Source organism: Thamnophis sirtalis, unplaced genomic scaffold (assembly GCF_051295495.1).
Source record: "Thamnophis sirtalis isolate CommonGarterSnake01/CBP01778 unplaced genomic scaffold, rThaSir2_p1.2 scaffold_9, whole genome shotgun sequence".
Taxonomy (NCBI): Eukaryota; Metazoa; Chordata; class Lepidosauria; order Squamata; family Natricidae; genus Thamnophis; species Thamnophis sirtalis.
Genome location: NW_028261389.1, coordinates 32,710,908 through 32,734,545, shown reverse-complemented (window position 1 = coordinate 32,734,545; position 23,638 = coordinate 32,710,908). Strand labels below are relative to the sequence as shown.

The 23,638-nt window shown below is 36.3% G+C and overlaps 1 protein-coding gene across 2 annotated transcripts in view; it reads left to right on the top strand.

The window, feature by feature from the left end:
* UBN2 (ubinuclein 2) overlaps positions 1-23,638 on the top strand; it is a 61,014-nt gene that overhangs the window by 16,128 nt on the left and 21,248 nt on the right. For both annotated transcript variants that reach the window (XM_014060468.2, XM_087723252.1), the window contains exons 10-14: positions 1,950-2,063; positions 3,014-3,157; positions 17,476-17,526; positions 18,524-18,566; positions 21,067-22,593. In XM_014060468.2, the coding sequence (XP_013915943.2) occupies positions 1,950-2,063; positions 3,014-3,157; positions 17,476-17,526; positions 18,524-18,566; positions 21,067-22,593 (1,879 nt within the window). The remainder of the gene's footprint in view (positions 1-1,949; positions 2,064-3,013; positions 3,158-17,475; positions 17,527-18,523; positions 18,567-21,066; positions 22,594-23,638) is intronic.

Here is a 23,638-nt window from a genome sequence, read left to right as displayed (position 1 = left end):
AGAGATAGGGGAGATGAAAGGGCAACTGTCCTATTTTATTAGAAAATAGGATGTTCCAGATGTGAGGAGATTATGTTCGTAATTGCTAATTTTCTGCTTATATTAGATATATATTTCTCTTTTTACAGTACCTTAATTCTGGGAATATCATGGAGTAGTTATGGGATGGATATGTCTCTTGCCCTAAAAAGATATTGATATCTGTCCATGTATTCACTTGGCCATTTTTTATCTGCTCTTTTAGCAAAAGCAGCTCCAGAAGCTATTCCTATTGCTCGTGAAATATATTTACCTAGATATCTATTTCTAGATTTTAGTTTTTACATTTTGTCCCCCCCACCCGTCAACATGCCCTGTATGTCTAGCCAGTATTGGAGTTGTAATTGAAAATCTTTAGGACAAGTGTGAATGACAGTTAATTTCTGTTAGAAAAGCTGTAGCCTGAAGTTCAGCAAACATGTTGCAACTTAAGTGGGGTCTCGCATGTAAGAAAAGAGCTGCTATTAGTGATCACCATTTTATTTAACCCTACAGCTAATTGCTGGATACATTCATGCTAGCAATAATCCATTTGAAATTCTTCAAGGACCATTCCATTAAAATTGCCCTCCATTTTTAAATTTTCAAGTTTCATTTATGTTCTTGTCATTGTAGGCGTAAACTCTTATTAATCTGTGGTTGCAACATATCGGAAGGGGCTGTTAGCGTGTTTTCTGACTAAGAAACTTAAGAAATTTGATTAACAGCTATTTTCTTAGTTAGAAAAGATGGTACCTCCTGACTTGTATTGACATACATACTAGCTGATAAGTGGTAATTGTTTTTCTTTTTTATGAAACTTACTGTATTTTTTGGAGTATAAGATGCACCTTTTTCCCTCAAAAAAAAAAGACTGGAAATCTGGGTGCGTCTTATACACTGAATACAGCACTTTTTTGCCTCCTGAAACTCCGCCCCCTTCACCATGCATAGCTTTTAGGAGGCTTTCAGAGAGCTCCTTGGGGCTGGAGAGGGCAGAAATGAGAGAAAAACGGTCCGTTTTTTGCCCCTCCCCTCAGCACCCAGCAGAACTCTATAAGCTTCCTAAAGGCTATCTATGCCCTTTTTTTGACCAAAAACACGCCTGTTTTTGCGAAAAATGGCTCATTTTTTGCTTGTTTTTGGCCCATCCCCCAGGAGCACTCTACAAGCCTCCTAAGGGCTATTCATGCCCTTTTTTGGAAAAAAAAAGGGGGGGGCGTCTTTGTGAGGTTTGCAGAGTGCAAAAACTTTTTTTTAATTTTCCTCTTCAAAACCTTGTTGTGTCTTATACTCCCCAAAAAACTGTAATAGGTAGATGAACTTCTGACAAATCTTGCACCACTTATTAAATAGTTTTGTAAACGTGGGACAGGACCAAATTGCTTTCCCACAAATAATTCTTAAATTATTTTCTATGCAGTCATACAACTGACTCTTGTCTCATGAAAGTATTACATATTAGTAGGTTTGTTTACAATTATTGCAATGAACTAAATGGAAATTGGCTCATTTCAGTGACCAAGATATGTTTAGATATTCAATGACTTTTAAAGAGATGTACTGCAAATACCAACTTCTATCTGGAGTACTGAAACATCAACTGCTGTAGGAAAAGGAGTGGCAGAACCCAAGGATGCAGTAAAAGAGGGATCAGTCTACATTCCCTATGTGGCCATGTGAACTAAATCCCACTGTCCTTGAATTGGCCCTTATCCAACACCAAACAGGTGTTAACCCTTCATTCATAGCCATGATTAGCAATACATCAGTTTAATTAGACCTTCACATAGAGTCCTGATCTTTCCTGCCAGACAATTGCAAATAAGCAACCAGCAGATATCTGAGTGTCTCTGGCAATGTAAGGATGGGGAAACAAGCTTACCTCTGTTTCTACTCTTTACAATATTGTGCCTACTCTTTTGCTCCAGAATGCAAGCAGAAGATGAGCGAGACAAGAATGGTTCAGAAGAAGAGGATGACGAGAAACCAGGAAAGAGGATTGCAGGTCCAAGAAAAAAATTCCACTGGGATGAGACAGTGAGGTGTGATACTATATTGTTTGATACTCCACTGGAGGTATTCTCAGTTACCATAGCACAGTCTAATAAAACTTATTTCAGATCTATCAAGAAAAAGTATTTCTTGGACCTTTTTTTCCTGAGATGGAGCATAGTCACAAATGTAAATCTATAATAACTAATGCATACAGTTCTGGAGTGGAAATGAACTGCATGGAGGTATAACAGAAATAAGACTTTTAATCTTGGTTAATGTGAAGCTCATCTTTCTTGCTAATTTACTTGTTCCTGAATGCTACCTAATATTCACTCTTTCCCATACCTTTCATTGCATAAGGCTTTGCACATTTCCATTAGCATTCTTGTCCCAGAACCTTTGCTTTTATTAGGATTACATAAAGTTCTGTCCTCAGTATTTGATTTGTCTTAGCTCCTACATGAAGGATTATCAGAAGAGGTTAAAAGGAATGTCAAAGAAATTGAAATAATTTTCCTTTATAGGCTAAAAATGTGCAGTGGTATTTGCTTTACATTTTCCATCAGTTTTATAGGTATGGGGAAGGAAGAAAATTTTCATCTTTCCTCTTCAACAATGGAATGGGAATGGAATGGAATGCTTTATTTGGCCGAGTGTGATTAGACACAAAAGGAATTTTTCTCCAGTGCAGATTTGCTTATCTTCATTTCTTAAACCCAATTCTATATTCAAGTAACTCTTACAATTTCACTTAATAAATTCTCAGTTGTGGGAAATTAGTATCTACCAGTAGTGATTGCAGTGTTCTTGTTCAAGAAATGGAAATGCCTGTTTTAAATTATAGAAAAGAGAATATGTCAGAATACAAGAAACTGGAAAACCAGTTGTTATTATATCATATAATGGTTAGCTAAAAGTTATTGTTCAATAATCCTATTTTTAGAGAAAATGTGAAAGGTAAATAAGTAACTTTGACGAGTGAAGTTTATTTCAACAGGATTTTGCTGTGTAACCTTGTCAAGATAAAGTTGGATTGTTATGAGCTAGAGCCAAATAAAAGTCAATCTGCAGAAGATTACCTCAAGACATTTATGGAGACAGAGGTGAAGCCTCTTTGGCCAAAAGGTTGGATGCAAGTTAGGTATGATACTATTTAAGACAAATATTCTTATTCATATTTTATGATATATGATGAATTAAGTTTTATCAGAATTCAAATATATGCTATTTTTCGGATCCTGATCATAATACATTTTCTGAAATAGTGTATATGAAATCATTATTTAGTGCTAGAATTTCCAAACTAGTGCCTGTAGGCCTTAGAGTAATATCTTGATACCTGTGATGTTCCTATTTATTCTCTTTTCTTTTTAATATGGTAATGTTACATTGCTGGGAAAGTGTAAAGATAATGCAGCCATCAGCAAATGGAACTTGCTAATTGCATCCCATGGTGCTTAAAACTACAAAATAAACATAAGGCATTGTTTTCTGGAAAATCTTAACAGTGTAGATGGCCACTAAATACAAAACAAACATTTTTTATATTGCAAGGGAGCGTTTTTGGGGCGAAATCCAAGGAATATCGTTGATTAGTTTGATATCATGTAATTGTAGTAACACATAACCCTGATTTGTGGTGGGCCTACATATTTTTAAGACATTAAGTCAAATAACCTTGCTATTGCGGCAAAATGTGGCACTGAATCTGACTTACCCATCGAATGCAAATAAATCTGTATTTATACAACTATTCACAATGTAGGACTCCAATTAGTCTTCAGGGGCACTCCCTTGTAAAGCTTATTGCATTAATTCTGTCTGGAGATAATAATGACAAAGATGACTGTTGTCAGAGTTTCATACTCCAAAAATGTATCACAACTGGTCTTGGTAAAGGCATTCAGAGTTACGTCTTCATCTATGGATCCAAGTATAACCATGAATTGAAAAGAAACCACATAGTTGTAGCCCGCCTCCCCAGCTATGACTGCTGGACAGTCACTCTGCTCTAATGCTGTCAACATCAACATTGGCAATGAGACGAACCCCTGTAATAAAGTGCCTCTAACAGCCATAGGTGGTCTGAGACACTAGCATGATCATTGTCAACCAGCTAAGATCTAAGAGAATAAGAACAGCTAGTACACTCTCACTGTCCAACACACAAGAGTAACCTATTATTGTTTCTGTCCCATACCTGGATTTAAATCTTATCTGAAAATGACCAGCTAATTAATTTCACCCATGATTCTTTGCCCTGGATTCCCATAATCATCATCTTCACGATGTTCCATAAAAATGGGAGGTTGGAGATTAGGCTGAAGCCATCTAATATGGGGGAGTTGGAGATATTGTTTTTCACCACAAGCATTCCAGACATCTTTTCTATCATTTCATAGGATCTCTGATTAGGGACAGATTGTTGGAGTGCATTCTTTTCCTACCTTAGAAATCTCTGTGTTCTCTGTTTCCTTATTAATTTTATGGAAGCTACTATATTGCTGGGAAATTAAGAATTAAGATTATTGGTGTTTATCATTCTAAACTTTAATAATAGTTTAAACTTATCCATTTATTTGTTTAATTCATAGCAGCTTGTTTTTGGTATAGGTAAGAAATTTGGTATAGACAAGAAGTTTAAAAAAAATTTTTTTCTGATCTGCAGTATGGTGAACTATGCACAGTTGCTTTGAAACACAAAACGACATTCTACCTAACTCCTAATCAGCCAGAGTAATGGAGAATTTATGGTAGTCTCAGAATCGGATAAATTTTTATTTTAAAAATCTTTATCTATTGTGGAAATCAATCAGTGGAAAGACAACTATTATATCAGTGTGGAAAATGATAAGTTGTATTAAAAATAGACCTAAAGAACTAAATTTAGATTTTGGGGTGGAAAACTGCTATTAAAATGACAACAAAGTTAAAAACTTCTGTCTTTGGTCATAATATTCTGTTTTTAGTATATACTATTGCCCAAATGTAGCAAGGTCTAAAGTATTTGTGTCTGAATGGCTTTTTATGGGCTAACAACGCTGCTCATTTGGAAGATTAAAAACCAAAAAGCTTCCTTCTCCAGAAACCATGTGGCCTGATAAGGTTAGGATAGTTCATACATTGCCCGAGAACAGGAACAGGCTTTTTTTTTTAATGGGCAAAAGAATAGCTGTTCTTTTATACCTCCTTTTCTAGAAATGGCAGAAAAAAGCTGAATAATTTGGTTTAAATGTTGCTATGAAAATGGAAAATTTAATGCTTGATAATAATCCCTGTCTTTACTGTCACTTACACTGTATTGGCTTGTTGTACCAAGGAGGCCCATGTGCATAACAGTATTAAATGTTGATTTCCTTGTTAGCCAGAATCTTACATGGGAGCTAAAATAATATCTCTTCTGCAGACGTTTGTATTGAACCTAAATGCCTGCAGGAAAGCCAATGTCACTAGAGCAACATTAACAGAATCATTTGTTTCAGTAATGCCTGAACAAGCTTCAGCTTTAAAAAAAAATGAATTCTAAAGATTATAGCACAAGGTTGAAAGTGGTTGTTAAAAGGTAGAGAGCAATGCTGATACAGGAACAACTGGGAACTTTCAGAATTTGTTTTAAAAAACATAGGTAATTTGAAGCAACTTTAATTTTACTCAACTATTTTAATGTTCAATATTATTTAAAATTACAAGTTTTGCAGGAACTACCCTTTTATTTCCCTTCAGTGTATGGAAAGAGTCAGTCTGTGCAAGAAGAGCAGGTTGATATTCATGTTCATGATGTGTGTGATAAGGACTGGCATGTTAGGATACAAAAATATTAAGTGCAATGGATTCAGTACCCCAAATAATTATTTTGATTAGTTTTTCTATTTACAATGAAGATGGTCTAGTACCAGCATACTAGCAATGTGAATGTGTTCAGAGTGAGCACATTTAAAATGACTTAAATTAAAAATGTCATTTTGATGTAACATTATTACAAATTATGATCAATTTATGAAATTTCATAGCTTCTATTTGCTTCATTGTCTTGACTACTTCAGGAAAGTCAACCCAAATACATGCATTTCAGTGTATTAATTATTAATCTTACTGCCTTGTTTCAATTGTTTGTAGCTTGATTGGGCCAATTGTGGCTTTATACACATGTAATCTTAACAACCCTTTTGAGGATTAAAAATTACAAATACTGAATTAAAAAAATTGATTAATCAGTTGTATAATTGTTGGCCAAAATTTTTGTTCAAGAGTGATTAGGTAACAATAACACAATCTTTAAACAACTATTAATATATATTTAGTGTGGACTTACCTATTTGGCTCTTTATGAAGAGTGAAACCTGTTTTCAGCCTGAAAGAGATTAGACTGAAAAGATAAATACAAGTCACACAACTTTAGTCAAGGTAAGAAAATATAAGAAGCTTGGAGGTGGGTGGATAAGAATGAGCAGCTTACATATGAAAGTGTTCTAAGGCAGTGTTTTTCAACCTTGGCAACTTGAAGATGTCCGGACTTCAACTCCCAGAATTCCCCAGCCAGCGAATGCTGGCTGGGGAATTCTGGGAGTTGAAGTCCGGACATCTTCAAGTTGCCAAGGTTGAAAAACACTGTTCTAAGGTATGGGATTTTTCTTTATAGTGAATTTACAAAAGTATGTAACAGTAGCTATTATTAGGATAATAGAAACATAGTTCAACATGGCCATTTGGATCAGTGGGTTATTGCTCCACTATACAAGCCCCCCTCTGCCCATAGATGCTCATATCCTGCTTAAAGCAGAGATCCAAATAAAGTATTCTTGATAAATGATTTTATAACTTCTATCTGAATATGTCCAGCAGCTTAGAGGTACTATCTCTTTTTAATTCTTAATTTTACAACTTCTACATTAAAATCCATTCACAATCACTTTTTTAAACATTTAGTAGTAATTTATCTTTCTATAACTTAAAGCTGTTAAATATTTTGTAATTTAGACTAAGTCTTGGTATCTTTTTGATATTATCTCTGCTCAGTCATATCAAAACATACATTGGTGTGTGTGTGTATGTGTGTGTGTGTTTCTTCAATAAACTAGAATGGGGATCATCAGGTCCTGTAAATGTCAGCTTGTTTGAAATAAAGAGGTATTTCTCCACCCCCAGCTATGTAGATGTTTATCTCAAGCATCAATTTTACCCCTCCCTCCTCTTCAGAGTTGTCTGATAGAGCACATGACTTCATGTTGGGGAGAACTGAGATGAAAATATGCTGCCTTTGATTTATTATCTGTTATTATTTTTGCCACTGATTGATTGATTATATGTCATCAAGTGTTTTCAACTCCTAGCAATCACATATATTTTCTTCTCTTGTTCCTTCAAGTCTCCCAGTGATACATTCATCACCACCATAACTGAGTCCATCAATCATGCTATTCCTCTTCTCTTTCCTTCACGTTTCCAGCGAGCTGGATCTTCCTATTAAGTGTCCAAAGTACAGGTAGTCCTTGATTAATAACAGTCACTTAGCAACCATTCAAACTTACGATGGACTTCCTCAGAGCTACTTAACCAGTTTTCAAAGTTCCATTGCCGCAATCTTTCCCATAATCATATGATCTCATTTTGGGTTCTTGCCAATCAGTTTGCATTTATAATTGTTTGCAGTGTCCCATGGTCACCTGACACTTATTTTTGGCATTTTTCCTAGTTTGTGGTTCCCACTTTCCAGCAAAGAGGTCCAATGGAGAAAACTGACTTGTTTAACAACTACAGCACTCACTATACGGCAGCAGCAAAAAAGGTCATAAAATCAGGTGGTCAGACCACTTAATGGCCACCATTGATTTTATCTTTTTGTGCTGCCCTGCTCCCCATGCACACATGAATGTACAGCAAGAGTTCTACACCACCCTTAAACAGGTCCTCGGAAAGCACTCCTGTTGCGCAGGTCTGGATTCTAAACTCAGAGAAGAGTCACTGGGTAACCCAGTCCAATGGGCACACACAAAAGTTCAGGAAAGCAATCCACGACTCAAACAGGTCAGGACACACGGCACAAGCACAAGGCATGGAACTGGGCATGTTGCTCTAGAACACAAGTCCTTAGGGTGAGATTAAGTAGGCAACGCTGGTACAGCCCTTCATGAGAGGTAAGGTTGCCTGCTCATAAGTAATCTAAATGACTGCCATTGTGTCTGCCTCCTCTCTTCTCTACCTGTCCTTAGATCAGGAGGGGGTGTGGCGTCTACCTCCTTCTCATTGCTAATGGGCAGCAACTGTTCCTGGTCCTTGTCTGGAGCTTTCTGGCCAACTTGCTGCAGCTGTGGCTTGCCTCACTTAGCCTCAGCCTGCCACTCATCTGATCAACCCAGCTGAGACAGCTCTGCCGGGCTAGCACTCTCGGACCAACATTTGGTTCTGTGATTTCCTCTGCTGATTCACTCACCCTTCTTCTCTGAACTTGCATTCAGCGAGGCAACCAGCACAGATCCATGACACTGTATGATTTATGACTATAATTCCAGGCTCAATTGCACTCATAAATTGAGGACTACCTGTAGGATACCCTGGTCAATTGTGCCTTGTGTGAGAACAATGGGTTGATTCATTCACTGATCCATTGGTTTATTTTCTTGACTGTCCACAATATTCTCAAGAGTTGTCTCCAACACTAAAGTTCAAAGGCACCATTACTCTTCATATCCTGCTTCTTTAAAGTCCAACTTTCACTTCCATAAAGCATCATAGGGCCATGGCTTGCATGATTTTGATCTTTGTAGGTATAGACCATGGGTGTCAAACTCACCCCGTCACGTTGCTATCACATGAAATATCACAATGTTTTTCCCTTTGTGAAGGTGGGTTGGGCATGGCCTGCAAGTGACGCATTCAGCTTGCAGGCCACCAGTTTGCCATCCCTGGTATAGACATATTATGGAATTTCAATATATTTTTCAAGGCCTTCATGGCTGGTTGCTCTTCTGCTGGTGCTAGCCTGCAGTGTATTTTTTGACTGCTTCTTCTTTTACCATTGATTGATCCTAGTAGGCAAACTCTCCATCATGTTATCTTCAATTTTAAGGTGACTCTTGACATGGGATATGGGTGGGATGTAGGCTTTTCAGGCAGTATGTTGATTGTGCAATATTGTACTTGGGGCAGGGGAAAGTATTTTCTTTCTTTTACTTAAAAACCCACAAAAACTGTATTTTTTATTATATGAGAAGTTCCATATGTAGAAAGGATTGGAGGAAGAAGGGGAAGAGCATTTTTTTAATAGATTTTATTTTATTTGGAAAATTAAGATAAAATGCAACTTCAGAAAAGGATTTTTTTTTACAAAAACAAAACATAGACAAAACATTAGGAGAGAAAAAAGTGCATCAAAAAAGACAAAAACACTCATATTATCCCCCTAAGTGAATACTAATAAATATATTAGAATAATATTAATTCTCCCACTTGTGAAGCAGGCCCAATACCTGTATTTGCAGCCAGTTTGACCTGTCATCTAGCTACTATATAAAGAAGCAAAGTAGTTAACAGATGGACCAACAGCAAAGTTAACTTCAAAGCTCTCTGTTAGCAATCTGTTATTGTATTTAATTCGTAGATAGCCTAAAGTCACTATAGTCTCTAATCTGTCCAGAATCAAATACCCTCATTTGTCCTCATTTGTTTTAATAATAAAACTACTCCTTAAGATTTTGGTTGAAAACGTCCCACCAATTGTGTCTTATTCCCCCAAATCATCTGTTGTTGATCCATTACCAAAAATGGCCAGTCCAAATCATTTTCCAGTTAGATTTAGTAAGTTGATTTCCCAATCACCATCAATCTTTTAAAGAAAATCTTGTTCATCACTCATTGATTTTGTTAATCCCAAATCTGTAAAATCCATATCCTCTTCAACCTTCTCCAGCAAACCTGCAGTTTCCAAACCAAGTTTCTTCTCATTTAAAACTTCCAACAGCAATTTAGTTTCCAATCCATCCAGTTGTGAGCTTGGTTTGGCTACAGTTGCTTGTGTTTGGATATCCTCTTTAGGTTGACTTAAAATTCTATTATTTTGGTACATTATTTGTATTTTAATATAGTCCTATAACTGGGCATCCACAACCAGACATTTTCCTAGACTTTCCAAGACAGGGGAGTTGGCATATTGTAACAAAGTATCCACAAAGAACACTGAGATAATATTTCTCACAATAAAGAAGGATGGGTGGGGAAAGAAAATTTCCATGAAGCATTAAAAAATTAAGACCAGAACTTTTTAAAAGTTAAGAAAGTGTGAAATCACTGCAGTGAAAATCTGATACAAAAACAGATCACTTTCACTATCCAGAAAATCTCCATCTTCTTTGATATGGAGAAAGAGAAAGTAATTCAGACAGCAGAGTGAAACATGAAAAAAAATATTGAAGAATTCACATTTCATCCAGCAAGTAGTTAAATGAATCAGTCTTCAACCAGTCAATTAACTTTTAAAGGAAAAATCAAGCTAGAAAAGAAAATTCAAATCATGCAGATAAAACCCAGGTGTGCTTAAAAAACAGATCAATTGAGAGGAAAGAGAGACCCAACTCTCTCACCACTCCTCAAGATTCCTTTTCCCAGGAAGGTCTATAGTCATTCAAGATTCATCTTGGGCCTTTCCTAGATGTTCCCATTCAGATCCAGAGAGGATTGACAAAGAACCCGTTGTGGCAGCAAAATCAGCTGTTCGTTGGCAGGAGAAACAAATCCCCCTGGCACTCAGCAAGCCATCCTGCGGGAAGTGGGAAGAGCATATTTTCTACAAATGGAGTTAAAACTTTTGAGAGAAAAGAAAAATTTACCTTATTCCCAGTGGATATCTGGTTTGTGAGTTTGTATCCAATCTTTGCCCATTGCTATCAGGATATAAAAAAGCTGTGGTATATAGTAGCAAGAATTCTGCATAATTCTGTGGGATTGTGTGTTGCAAAATGAGACCAGCCCAAAGAGGTTTATTGTCAGTCGTTTCCATTAGCATTGACCTTTCTAGCAACTGTTTAGGTAAGTCAAAATGCTGCACTATAGCTTTATCCATTAAATTAATAATTGCACCTAGTCAAAAGAGCTGAAAGTTGTATTTCTGGAGCTTTGTGGGTATGAAAATTAACAGGGATAATAAAATTCACTTGCCTGCTGTTGGTCTTCAGAACTATTCTTAATTGTTGTGGGGCCCAGTCAAAGGTTTAGAAGGTAGCTTGCAAAGTTTTCCAAAGATGTGACTCTGGACAACTCAGATATTTACTTGTGAGGTGACACACATTTCCACAAGTATGACTTTTTATAGTCAACTCAGAGTATGGAACTTTTAGCAGTACCAAGCATAGCTAGTTGTATTAGAGCTCCCTAATAAAAAATACAAAGCAAGCACTCACTTTCTTTGAATCTCTGCTGCAGAGATAGATCTCCTCATTGTTCCTATTTATACAGGTGGCACAGTTGGAGTTTGAGGAGACAACAGGGTGGCGGTGGAGGGATAGAGATTATGAAAGTCTGTAAAAATGTCTCCATTGTACTCCTTTATGCTTCAATTCCTTCTGCTCTCTGCCAATCAGCATGTAATATTGAAACTGCTCTTCTAAATTTTCTGAAGTGCCCAGTCTTACTAATTCATTCATCAGTTTATCAGAAAGTCATTCCCAAAACTGGTTAATGAAGGCAAAATAATTCCAGTATACATCTCTGACATACAACTAAAAATCAACTACCTACTCATGAACGTGATTATTTCCTTGCTTCAGCTTGTACTTCTCTCAATTTGTGATGTCTCTTCTGGCCGCAATATCAAAAGCAGCTCTAAATCTTTGCATGAAATTCTGGTAGTTATCTAAGACTGCATCATTGCTCTCAATGAGCGGAATTGCCCATCAGGCTGCTCCTTCCTTCAACAGGCTGAGAACGAAGGCTACTTTACTCCGATCAGTTGGAAATTCTACTGGTCTCTTCACCATGAATAATTCACATTGAATAGTGAAAGTCAGGAATTGATCCTGTGCCCCACTGAACTTCTCCAGCAGACTTCCAGGAGATCAAAGTAACAGTGGCTGTGGGGCAACTTGTGGGGCCACTCCCAGCTGAGGTAAGCTTTGTCCCAGATGCTGTGCTCGCTGTATCATGGCACTGTGCAAGTTCGTTATTTCTATATATAGCTGGTGTTGATGCTGCAATAATGCCTCGGCCACTTGTTCTGCAGACAAGTTGCTTCAAGGATCTGTTGTCATATTCCAGGTCTTGAAGGCAAGTTCTGATGCCTCTGCTGAAAGAGAAGATTTTTGTCAGTGCTTTGAGGTAGTCAAAACAAAAAAGAGGAGCAGCATTGGTTTCAGGAATGTTATATTGTGCCAGGGTACAATGACAATCCTGAAAGCAAATAAATGTTACACCAAATAAAATCAAAGTGGGATTATTTTGAATTTCTTTCTCATGCTTTCTTTTGCAAGACTGAATAGTCTTTTCTAAACCCTCTCCCTCTCTTAATAGTTGTTGATCCCTTCCCCTTTCTCAGGGCCATTTACATTCCATCGCATTGTTGTGCCATACAATATCTATAAAAATAATTCTCAATTTATTTTTGCAAATAGTTTACTTTTTCAGCCAACAGTGCAGCATTATCTGCATATAGATGTATACATTTCTATTAGCAAACAAGCTGTTATTTTCACTAGCTTATTATCAAAGCATTCAGTATACATTTATCCATACATTCATTTCATAGTGGATGGCTGGATGCCACAGTTTTATGCCACAGTTTCATGCCAGACTCTGTCAATGCTAAATCTGTATGGCTGAGCCTGCAAATGTGGTTTACATCACAGAGATCTGATTTACATGGAGATGTAACCATGTTTGAGATTTTCCCGCATGTTTCTAGTGCTCCAGTAATGATACAGCAATTGGGGAGGAAGTAGAGTAGTAATTGTTTTTAAACGTTGGCAGTGACCAGAAGCACTTCCTCAGAGCTGGCCAGGTGAATATAGGATACATTGGGCTTTAGGGAAAGGATAAGTGCCTTTTCTGTACCATCTGCTTCAGTGACCTGCAATATGTCTACCCAAGCTTCTGAATTTTTTGGGCAGTTTGATGGTAAAATTCCCTAGACTGAAATCTTTATTTTCTACAGAAGAATCCTCTGTAGAGAATTCATCTATGTAGGGACCACAGATTTATTCCAGAAGATTTTGGGTTCAGTTTGCAAATAGATGGCCACAAATTAAACCCGGTGTTTACCTCAGAACTGATAGAATATAATCTGACTATGGAGATCATTGTCTTTACTTATCATTTTCATACCATTTTCTATCTAAGAAATGCATTATCCACTCAATTGGATAATGGTTGGTAAATCTGTTAAAATATATTAGCCCAAATATTAATGAATTCTCAGACTTTTCTGAGGGTGCCTGGATAATTTCCAAGCAACCTTGCAATCACCTCTGCCAATCTCAGGAATATGGAGCCAATGTGAGTGTTGGAAGAGATTGTCCTTAAGCAGCCTCTCCTTCCTCACAAAGAGTTACTTGATTTATGGGGAGCTACAAGAGGTGAAAACACATGTAGAGCAACAATTAAAACAATGAAGAAAATATGTGATTGACGATAGTTGATACCTGTACTGAGGAATATATTATATATATATATCATTAAGAGTGATGAACTGGAGTTATTTCTTTACTCATAATTGTGATTGCAGTGGCTGTGCCCAAGATTACCCTTTTCCTTTTAGGGAGAATTGGAGGGAGGTCTTTTTGAAGGCTATCGTGATTTGTTTACAATGGTTTTGCATGTAAAATTGTTTGCATTCACTAGGAGCAGGATTCCACTTGGATATTTTGAGAGTTATATTACTCCTGTATCTAGGTTTCTTTGACCTGATTGCTCTTCTTTTCTTAGGCAAGTGTTTGGTGAAGGAGGTGAGGCATCAGTTACAGACAGTCCTAGAAAAACAGATTTTTCCACACAGTTTACTTTCAGGCTTCAGGCATGTATACGGTTTGGAAATGGTGCTGGTCACTCCAGTGGATTACCTCTGTTGAGACATGGATGGAGAGAGTATGTTAAACTTCTCAATAGCCATAACCAAATACCACTGGGTATGGTATATTTCTAACTGCCTATAAAATTAGTGCTTGTTGAGGATCTTTTTCTTCCACAGAGCATGGTGTGAGGGCTGCCAAATTAGTTAGTTCTCAGAATGTGGTGTTTTTATTTGTATTCTGTTGGATTTTAACAGCTGTGAGTCTATGAACTAGATGCTATTGGTGCAAACAAAAACTAGTATATTAATACCTCTCACTGAAATTCTGGTACGACTTAGGCATCCCTGATCCAATTCTTTCTACTCTTGGTTTTGGATATTTTTCACCTTGTATATGCTACTTGTTTAAAATCTCTGCACATATTTTCAATAATATCCAAGGATAAAGACTCTCAAAGCCATTTCAATACCTCCCCTCTTCTTTTATTTTCTTCATTGTTAAGTTGTCTTACAGATCATTGTCTTGCTGAAATATCTAGTCTCTTTCCAGCTTCAGTTTCCTCACTGAATGTGGGAATTTGTAAGTAAGTGTATATAAAGTGTGTAATTTCAGATTTGCAACAAGTTGTATTTAATTTTGTACCATATAGAATGAAATATACAATTTGTCAGGAGACCTAATAGTTTATGTACAAGATGTGATAGAACTGAAATACAATAATATCATGTTTCAAAGTGAGACTACACAAACTGCCTTCATTTACAAATCCTTTGCTAATGAATAGCTAACAATCAAGCACTAAAACTGAGAGCCAAATGTGCAAGTACATGCATCCTTCAGAAATATATACAAAAGAGCGGGGTCTTGCCTGGGAGCCAGACAGCTATAAAGTTTAGTCCAGAATAAAAACTTAACATGAGTTTAGAAACACCTAATCTACAACAGTCCCAAGAGTCAAATGCCAGGGTGGTTACCGAGCCAGTTCAGGACAAGGAGCTGAGATTCAGGAGGCAGATCTGGATCAAAGGACATAGAAAATCAGATCTAAGTTTGGTGAGTTCCCAGGAAAGAGGCCAACCTGGTGATTGTTCTTCATTGACTCAGATGCAAGTGTAGCTCATTTATAGGCATTTGTGACTTTGCTTCTAAAGGAGCTGCGCTGTTCAGCTTTCCAAAGCATCCAATAAGCTCTACTCCTGCATATTATCTGCCAAGATTAGTCTCAATTGATTGTTTGGGAACTCCTGAGGCTGACAACGTGTTGAATCAGGCTACTCGTTGTATAAAACTGGAGTAATAATGGCACTGGTCCATTTTGTTTCTCCATTGATCTTTGATCCTGTTCAACAGGATGTGGGTTCTGGAAAATCCAGACCATTTAGGAATACATCCAATTTGATAAGGCTTGAAGGGCAGACCAACTTGATGTCCCACACACTGATAAGGGGGAATGATGCCATGAAATGCAATTTCTGGCCTGATGGCCTGAATATGATAGCAGAGAATTGTGACTCCCCAAATAACCCTCTTGGTCCAGAACGGAAAATAAACTGAGGATATGCCCTATTAACTAAATGACAATTTGGGATAAAGTAGTGGCCATGAAATTCTGAGCTGATCATATTAGAAGAAGCTTGCTATGAATATTCTTTGAGCCCTTCAGATGTACTGAAAAAATGATAATTCTCAATTGTATGGTTTGGAATAAGAGCATAATAGCTTTGGCTGCACATTCTGGTTATATGTGTGATGTCAAGAAAAAACACAAAAGCAGTATGTCAAGGAGCAGAGTTAAATCATAGTATTTATAGTAGAATCTTCAACGTTATTTCTTACGCCCAAGGCTTGATTTATTAAACAACATGCCTAACATTTCAAAAAATAATATTTGTGATTATCCATTGCATACTTCTGATAATGAGAGAAAACTGTATTATGGATCAGAATTAGAAGAAACTATAGAAAATAGAATTTTGAAGGATATATTTAACCACCAAGAATGAAGTATTAGTCACTTCTCCATCCTAAAATTGGTGTCATTAGGCCTTCTATCAGTATTTATGTTCTTTAAAGCTAGTTGCTATTTGTGATTCAGTACTTTTTTAAAGAAAAAACTAAATAATTCTCATATATGGTGTCTTATATCATTTTACAGTAATCCAAACAAGAGTCAATGTGTCGTCGCAGTCCATTAATATATTCACATCTGCCCTTCTATTGCAGTTTAGGATTTGAATCCCTTTACAAACCGTGGTTAAATATTACTGTTTTGCCATACCTACTTTTGGGGAGATTCCATAATACTTAAATTTATAGTAATTAAACCAATGACATTAATTAATGATATTCTAGGCCAATGCTTTTCAAATGAATGGTTCAAGTGAGTAACATGCAAATAATTGTAAATACATAAAATAATAAATGCTCTTGTGGTATATTTACTATTTTTGCTGTATAGACAGACTTTGTGAAATGTTCTTCTGCTTCTCAAACAACAAGTGTAGATATATTTTTCACTGATTAATAATTTTCAAAGATTGATCTTGATTGAACAGTTACAATGCTGGTCTTCATAGCAATTGCTGAAGTGATAAGCATGATTTCTTGAGTCACTTAGAAATTTGCAAAATTAAAAATACCTGGTTGGGCAAGTTTTATTGCATTATTCAACATAAAAAGCTTGAGCTGTTTGATGTTAGACTAACTGTAGCTGAACAGTCAAAGTCCTTTGTGAGGAGATGGGTGCTAATGTTTGCTACTCAAAATTTTCAAACTGAGAAGAGGAAATTTTGGTTGAGAGGATTTTAAACTTACAGGATTGTTCAATAATAATTGAACTCTTAAAATAATATGCAAGGCAAGCATATTTGGGCTCTTAAATGTTGAATTGTGGCGTGTGTCCACTTGATCCACTGTGAAACCAGATTAAAAGATTTCAAAAATAGTAGCCTTGTGGAAGAAGATCCGCCAATTTTAAATCAGATTTATAGTTATTGAGCCCACATTTGATATAATCACTGTTTTGCAGATATAAAAAGATTTCACTGTTTGTGATTTTATTATGTTGCCGTTTAGTTTTTTTATTGTTGTGATTGGATTTTATGTAATTGAGTTTCACAGAATCTTTGGGATGACATACAGATGTAAAATTAATAAAGACAAATTTAATATTTTTATATTGTAGCCTGTTTTATATCATCTGACTTAATTATTGTTTGTCATCTGTAGATGATCCTTCATTAAGATATTTATAAGTGATTGTTTTTATAATTTGCTTGCTGCAGCCACTTGCTGTAACCTATATTGCAGAGAGCTATCAAATTGTAATTTTTGAGTATATTTGTCTTCAGCCACCTTCTTGTGCCAAGCAGATGTACACATAAATGAGTTCATAAAATGATTTGTGAGAAATAATTGATAAATTTGATAAATTACAATTATTTCTTCTCCATATGTCTCTCTACAGGATGCTCTTTAAAGAAAGCCGAAGTGTTCATCATCATCTCACATCTGCTCCGTGAGTATAATATCAATATCTATGTGTGTGTGTGTGTGTGTGTGTGTGTGTGTGTGTGTGCACGCGCGCACGTACACTTTTCCTGTTTATCTGCAATTCTGTAATCATGATTGTCTTAATAATTTATGTTTATTACAGTGGTTATTATTGTTCAGGTTGTTATTCCATTGGTAATAGAAATTCAACATTCTAATGTATTAGACTTATTCTTGACATTTCTAAAATATGAATTTTGCAAACAGGTAGTATACAATACATTTCCTTAAACATATGAAATTATGCTTTAATATGAAAATAACTTCTAGAGCAAGTAGTTATCTAATCATTTAATATTAAACATATAACATTGCTATTCAGTTGTAAGAAAGTAATACTGATTTTTTTACGTTTTAAAAATCATAAAAGACCCACTTGTCAGAAGATTTCCACACATCGCAAGATACTGTATTTCAATCAATTGCTTCTAGATAATTACGCATATTCTTACACACAATTATATTTGTGGAAGGTCCTGCTGCTGTAGAGTTGTTATATATGAAAAGCAGACATATAAAGTTCCTCTCTAGTGGTTTGCTTTCCTTCATGCTGTATTTACTCAAAGTCCAGCAAGATAAAAAGACTTAGTTTACCTATTTGAATATTCTCAATAATATCATTGATAGTATGGAATAATTTTTTAGGGAAAGGCCATTAATCTCCAGGGCATATACTGTTTCCTCTGAAGATTGTCTTGTCTTATTTTCAGAAGCATTTCCAATTATTTTGAAAATAATTCTGGGTATAATCTGGTATAATGCTTGTGGTTCAAAGTGTCACCAATTCTGCAAGAATCACCTGGTAAAAATCCTGAATTTAAATAAGCTGTTTCACATGCTGTTTCAGTGTGCATATTCTAGATTTAATTAGCTTTTTATCTAGTAATAAAATTATACCAGTAAATTTTCAATTAGACCTAGTGCTGGAATAAAAATAATTATCTTTGTGCTATCCTCTTTAGGGCAAAGAAAAAGGTGATTCTGGCACCTAAACCCAAAGGAAAGGTAAGTAATTAATTACTTATAAATGAAGAAATAATACTATGAGATATACTAAATAAAGCAGCATTTCAATGAAGTATTTTATTGTAGCTGCTTTGCTTGATTGCTGTGGGCCACCCAGAATCAGTGATAGTTGAGTAGTATACAAGAATAATAAATTATTATAATGTTTGGGTAGGATTTGGCATTTTTGTTCACCTGTTGAGTCCTTTCCAAGGACCTAGAATACAGTAATCAACTCTACCAGAGTATTTATATCATTGTGATTTTCTATATGCTGACAAGTGCATGGTGGCTTTATTTTATTTTAGAAGCTAGAAAATAAGTTGTTATCTGTTCACAAAAATATAAAATCACAGCTTCCAGTTCTTTTGCTGGTGTTGGCCTTCATATGCATCAAGTTCTTCCCAAGGACCAATAATAATAAATTATGTTGAAGTAATCTAAACTTAAATTCACAGTCTAAGGCTATGAAAACTTAATAATGCAAGTCCTAACCAAGGACCTAAAAATTATTAAGGTAGCATCTAAGAATATAGGCAGTTCCAATAAAAGTGATTTTATTTGTAAAACTAGAATATTGAGATTAATAAATGCTATATTTCCAGATATTGAGAAAACCTGTAAAGAAACCTCCTGCAGCCCTCTCAGCGAAAATGGAGCTCAGAGGGGAGGCGCGCGGCCCTCCCAGACTCCGTTTTTGCTGGCAGAGGCATTGTGGGCTGGTCCTCTGCTGTGTCCATGCCAGCCGCGCACGCCAGATCAATTCCATGAGCCTTGAGTTTGACACCCCTGATCTAAAGTAAACAAATAAGGACATGAATTTAAAAATCAAAGAGACATATAGTAAATATATATCTCTTTCTTTATTTATTTATTTATCAGCACAAATAAAAAAAAAACAACAGCAACATATATATATATATATATATGATTTTTACAACCCCTGGTAAGCCCCAATTATGGGAGGAAGCTAACTGCTTCCATCATCTGTCATTCGGCTCATCACAAGAGTCCATCACGACAGAAACCCAATATTTTTACTGTTGCCTTTGTTATATTTGTGTTTTTTTATTTGTGCTGATAAATAAATAAAGGGAGACTAGTATAGATCTATTTCAAGCTATTTAGCTCTCATCAGCTAGCCATACCCTTACTGGGATTCTGCCTAGTATGCCTAGTATGCAATATACCACAGGTTCAAATCCCAGTAAGGGTATGGCTAGCTGATGAGAGCTAAATAGCTTGAAATAGATCTATACTAGTCTCCCTTTATTTATTTATCAGCACAAATAAAAAAACACACATATATATATATGTGTGTGTGTTTTATTTGTGCTGATAAATAAATAAAGGGAGACTAGTATAGATCTATTTCAAGCTATTTGTAGAAATAAGGCTAGCCTTATCTAATATATATATTAGATTCTAAGCCATTTCGTCACTACCAATTTTCCTCTGGTGCAGGCATTTCTATTTTAATTACATTATTTTTTGCAAAACTCTTCTTAGTTGATGAAAAGGCATTTTAGGGAATGAATTGTGGGATGGATTAAGATTGAATAGAGGCTTTGGAATTGGGATGAATAATCTATAGCCCTCCAGATGTTGCTGAACTATAATTGAGCCAGGGTGGCACAGTGGTTAGAGTGCAGTCCTACAGGCTACTTTTGCTGACTGCCAGCTGACTGCAATTTGGCAGTTCAAATCTCACCAGGTTCAAAGTTGACTCAGCCTTCCATTCTTCTGAAGTGGGTAAAATGAGAACCCAAATTATGGGGGCACTATGCTAACTCTAAACCATGTAGAGCGGGCTCTAAAGCATTGCAAAGTGGTATATAAGTCTAAATGATGTTGCTATTACTATATGCTTCACCATTGGCCATAGTGGCTGGGGTTGTTGGGTACTACAGTTTAGCAACATGTGGGAAGTCATAGGCTTTTATTTTTTGGTTTACACCTGCACAATTTTAAATTTTAACACACACACAAACACACACCAGATTTAGAATATTAGGTATACCTAAAGTAAAATGTCATTTGTTGCACCCCTTGCTATTTTATTTTAATGGATATTTGATGTAAATAACATGAAAACTGTATATGTGTCATTAAAAATGTGAATCTTTATTATCATTGAAATAAAATCAGCTCAGACTGATCAAGTCATATACTTGCTTTAACTTTTTTTTTTAAATTTGCTTTTTGCCTGACAAAGATTTTTCTACTTTGGAATAACCATATCCAACAGATCTAACCAAGAAACAGATTTTAAAATACATTGTTCTGTTTTCTTTCTTCTTCTTCTTCTCTCCATAGAATCCTTTGCTTTATAAATAGCTGTTTCCAATAAAGGAAAATATTTGTAACTCAGGGTTGAAATAAGGAATCTTGGTATTCGTTGAGCTTGGTTGTTTTCTTGCAGATATTTTATTAGGTAACCTCATCAGTGCTAGCAGAATTCAAAAACAAATTCATTTTTCTCACTTTCTTTTTACACTAGGACTCTAGTCCAAAGAAGGAGCAGAGAGTATGTCCCCCTTTTACTTCAGCTTGTGTTCCTGCTTCAAGTACTAGCACACCTATCAATGCTGTAACCAGCTTTATTCCAGCTCCAGAGACAATTTGCCTAGATGACTCACTGGATGAAGATCTGTCATTTAATCCGCCTTCACTGGATTCTGTTTCTGATGCTCTGGCTGCTATTAATAATGGGGTCAAGAGTTCTTCTGCTGTGTCCACTGTAGACACATCTGCTTCAAGACCTCGGGCAGGGCTAAGAGAAGAGAAGTTAGCAAGCATAATGAGCAAATTACCTCTGTCATCCTCAAAAAAAATAGAGGCTGTTCAAACACAACATTCATCAAGTCTTATAGCTGGACACACAGGACCAGTACCAAAGAAATCCCAGGATTTGCTTCAGACTGGTATCTCTTCAGGCCTTATTGCTGGATCTTCAATTCAAAATCCCAAGGTTTCCTTGGAACCATTGCCAGCCAAGCTTCTGCAGCAAGGGTTACAGCGGTCAAGTCAAATACAAGCTGCTTCTTCCCAGACCCATATTTCTTCCTCCTGCAAAGGGCAAGCTGCAGCTTCTCCTACTTCACAAAGGCCAAAGGATACAGTTATGCTTGTAACCTCCTCAGAAGTCCAAAGCTGTGGTCCCTCAACAGTACAAGTGGCAAAAGTTCACCAGCAGCCCACTGCCCAACAAAAATATGTGTCTCCTCTGCAAGTTACTATTAGTAAATCTCAAACCAATCCAGTGGTAAAATTAAGTAGCAATCCCAAACTTTCCTGTTCTTCCCCAGTAACCAAGACTTCAGATAAACCAGTAGTATACCGCCTTCCTTTGTCTAATGCCACCTCTGGGAGTTCCCAAATGGTTCACCCACTTGTGTCTCGGACAACATCCTGCACCTCTACCTCTAGTAATTATTTGGCCAAGGCCATGGTATCACACGTTTCTGCCCAGGGTTTCAAGCCTCCTTTCTCCATGGTACCCTCTCCTAAACCAGCTGTCTCTCCCAAACCCTCAGCACCCAAGCCTTCTGTAACATCCAAACCTATTGCATCCCTTAAATTACCCTCGTCTAAATCCACCTCTACAATCAAGCCCACATCATCGTCTAGTTCTTCCAGCCCAAGTACACTAATATCCCAGAACAGCCACTCCAACAACAATTCCCTTCATAAACAGTCCAGTGGAGTAAGTGTCAACCGACAATCTTCCACAATTAATTTACTTTCCTCTAACCGAACCTCAGGCTTTCAACCAGCAAAGAATCCTCAAGCCCCTTCTAAATTATCCAGTTCCTCTGCCTCTGCAACTGCTGGCAAAAATAACATAAGTGGAGTTGGATTGAATGTACCTATCAATAGGGGAAGCAGCTTAAATGCAAGTGGGACTAGTAGAACTAATCCCTCTGGAGCAGCAGGAAGTGGAGCACAGGGTGCTACTAAACAGTTATCAACTCCACATAGACCATCTTCTGCCTCAGGGTCTACAGTTATACCAGCCAGTGTACAGGTATGTACTGAATCTGAAACTGAACTTAAGATATAAATATACTGTACATATGAACTATTAAATTGTGAACTGTAGTAATGAATGCAAATGTGTGTACATTTGGAAATAGGTCCACTCAGTGTAGTAGGATTTACTTCAAGAGAAATATTGAACCCTAGATGTCTGTTTTGATGCAGTTACACATTTAAGCTACAGTTTGTTAAACAGGTTACAGTGACCAGATTCATACATAACAGTGGTCCATAATGGGTGAGTTTGTATATAACATTAAGGCAAAAACTTTTTAAAAACCACTAAGGATTACTCATAAATATAAAGCAGGGTTGTGTTTACTAATAGGAGTTCCTATAGCTCCTAGAAGATGGAATTTATTACAAATCAACTTTATTTATAGTGTATGATAATTTATACTCTAAGATTTAATACATAAAGACAAAAATTAATTTCTAGTATATTTATTTATATCTTAAGACTTTTTACTGTGACTGTTATAAATTGTGCAGAGTAAATTACTAGAAAAGCAAAAAATTTGAATGCAATAATTTAGGTGGATGAATTACTTTATTTACAGAATAAGCCTAACCCTTTGAAAATTACAGCTGCTTAAGAAAAGTTGTTTGGCTGGTAAACCTATCACTTTTTTAATGCTTAAACTGAGCTTTTCTTTCATTTCTTTCCTTCCCTATCTAGTTAACCACTTCTTGCCTCATTCCTATCTAGTTTCCTTAGCTTTGTTTCACTTTCATTCATTTTCTTGGAACTATTCCTCCACTTCAACCTAACTCTTCTTGATATTTCTCCTTTCCATGTTTCTGGGAGCCTTTTAAAGGAATGTATGTGTTCTTCTTTGTGTGTGTAAATAGGATATTTGAGTTTTGAGTAAAAATAAAAATACTCTTGAGTCAAACTTGACTCAGTAAATAAGTACACAAACACATCCATGCAACTTTTTTGGCAATATTATGGAAATGATCTACCACTGCCTTCACAAAATTGTTAGTTGACCAACCAATCCTAAAGCACTTTTGTTGAATAACAATATTTA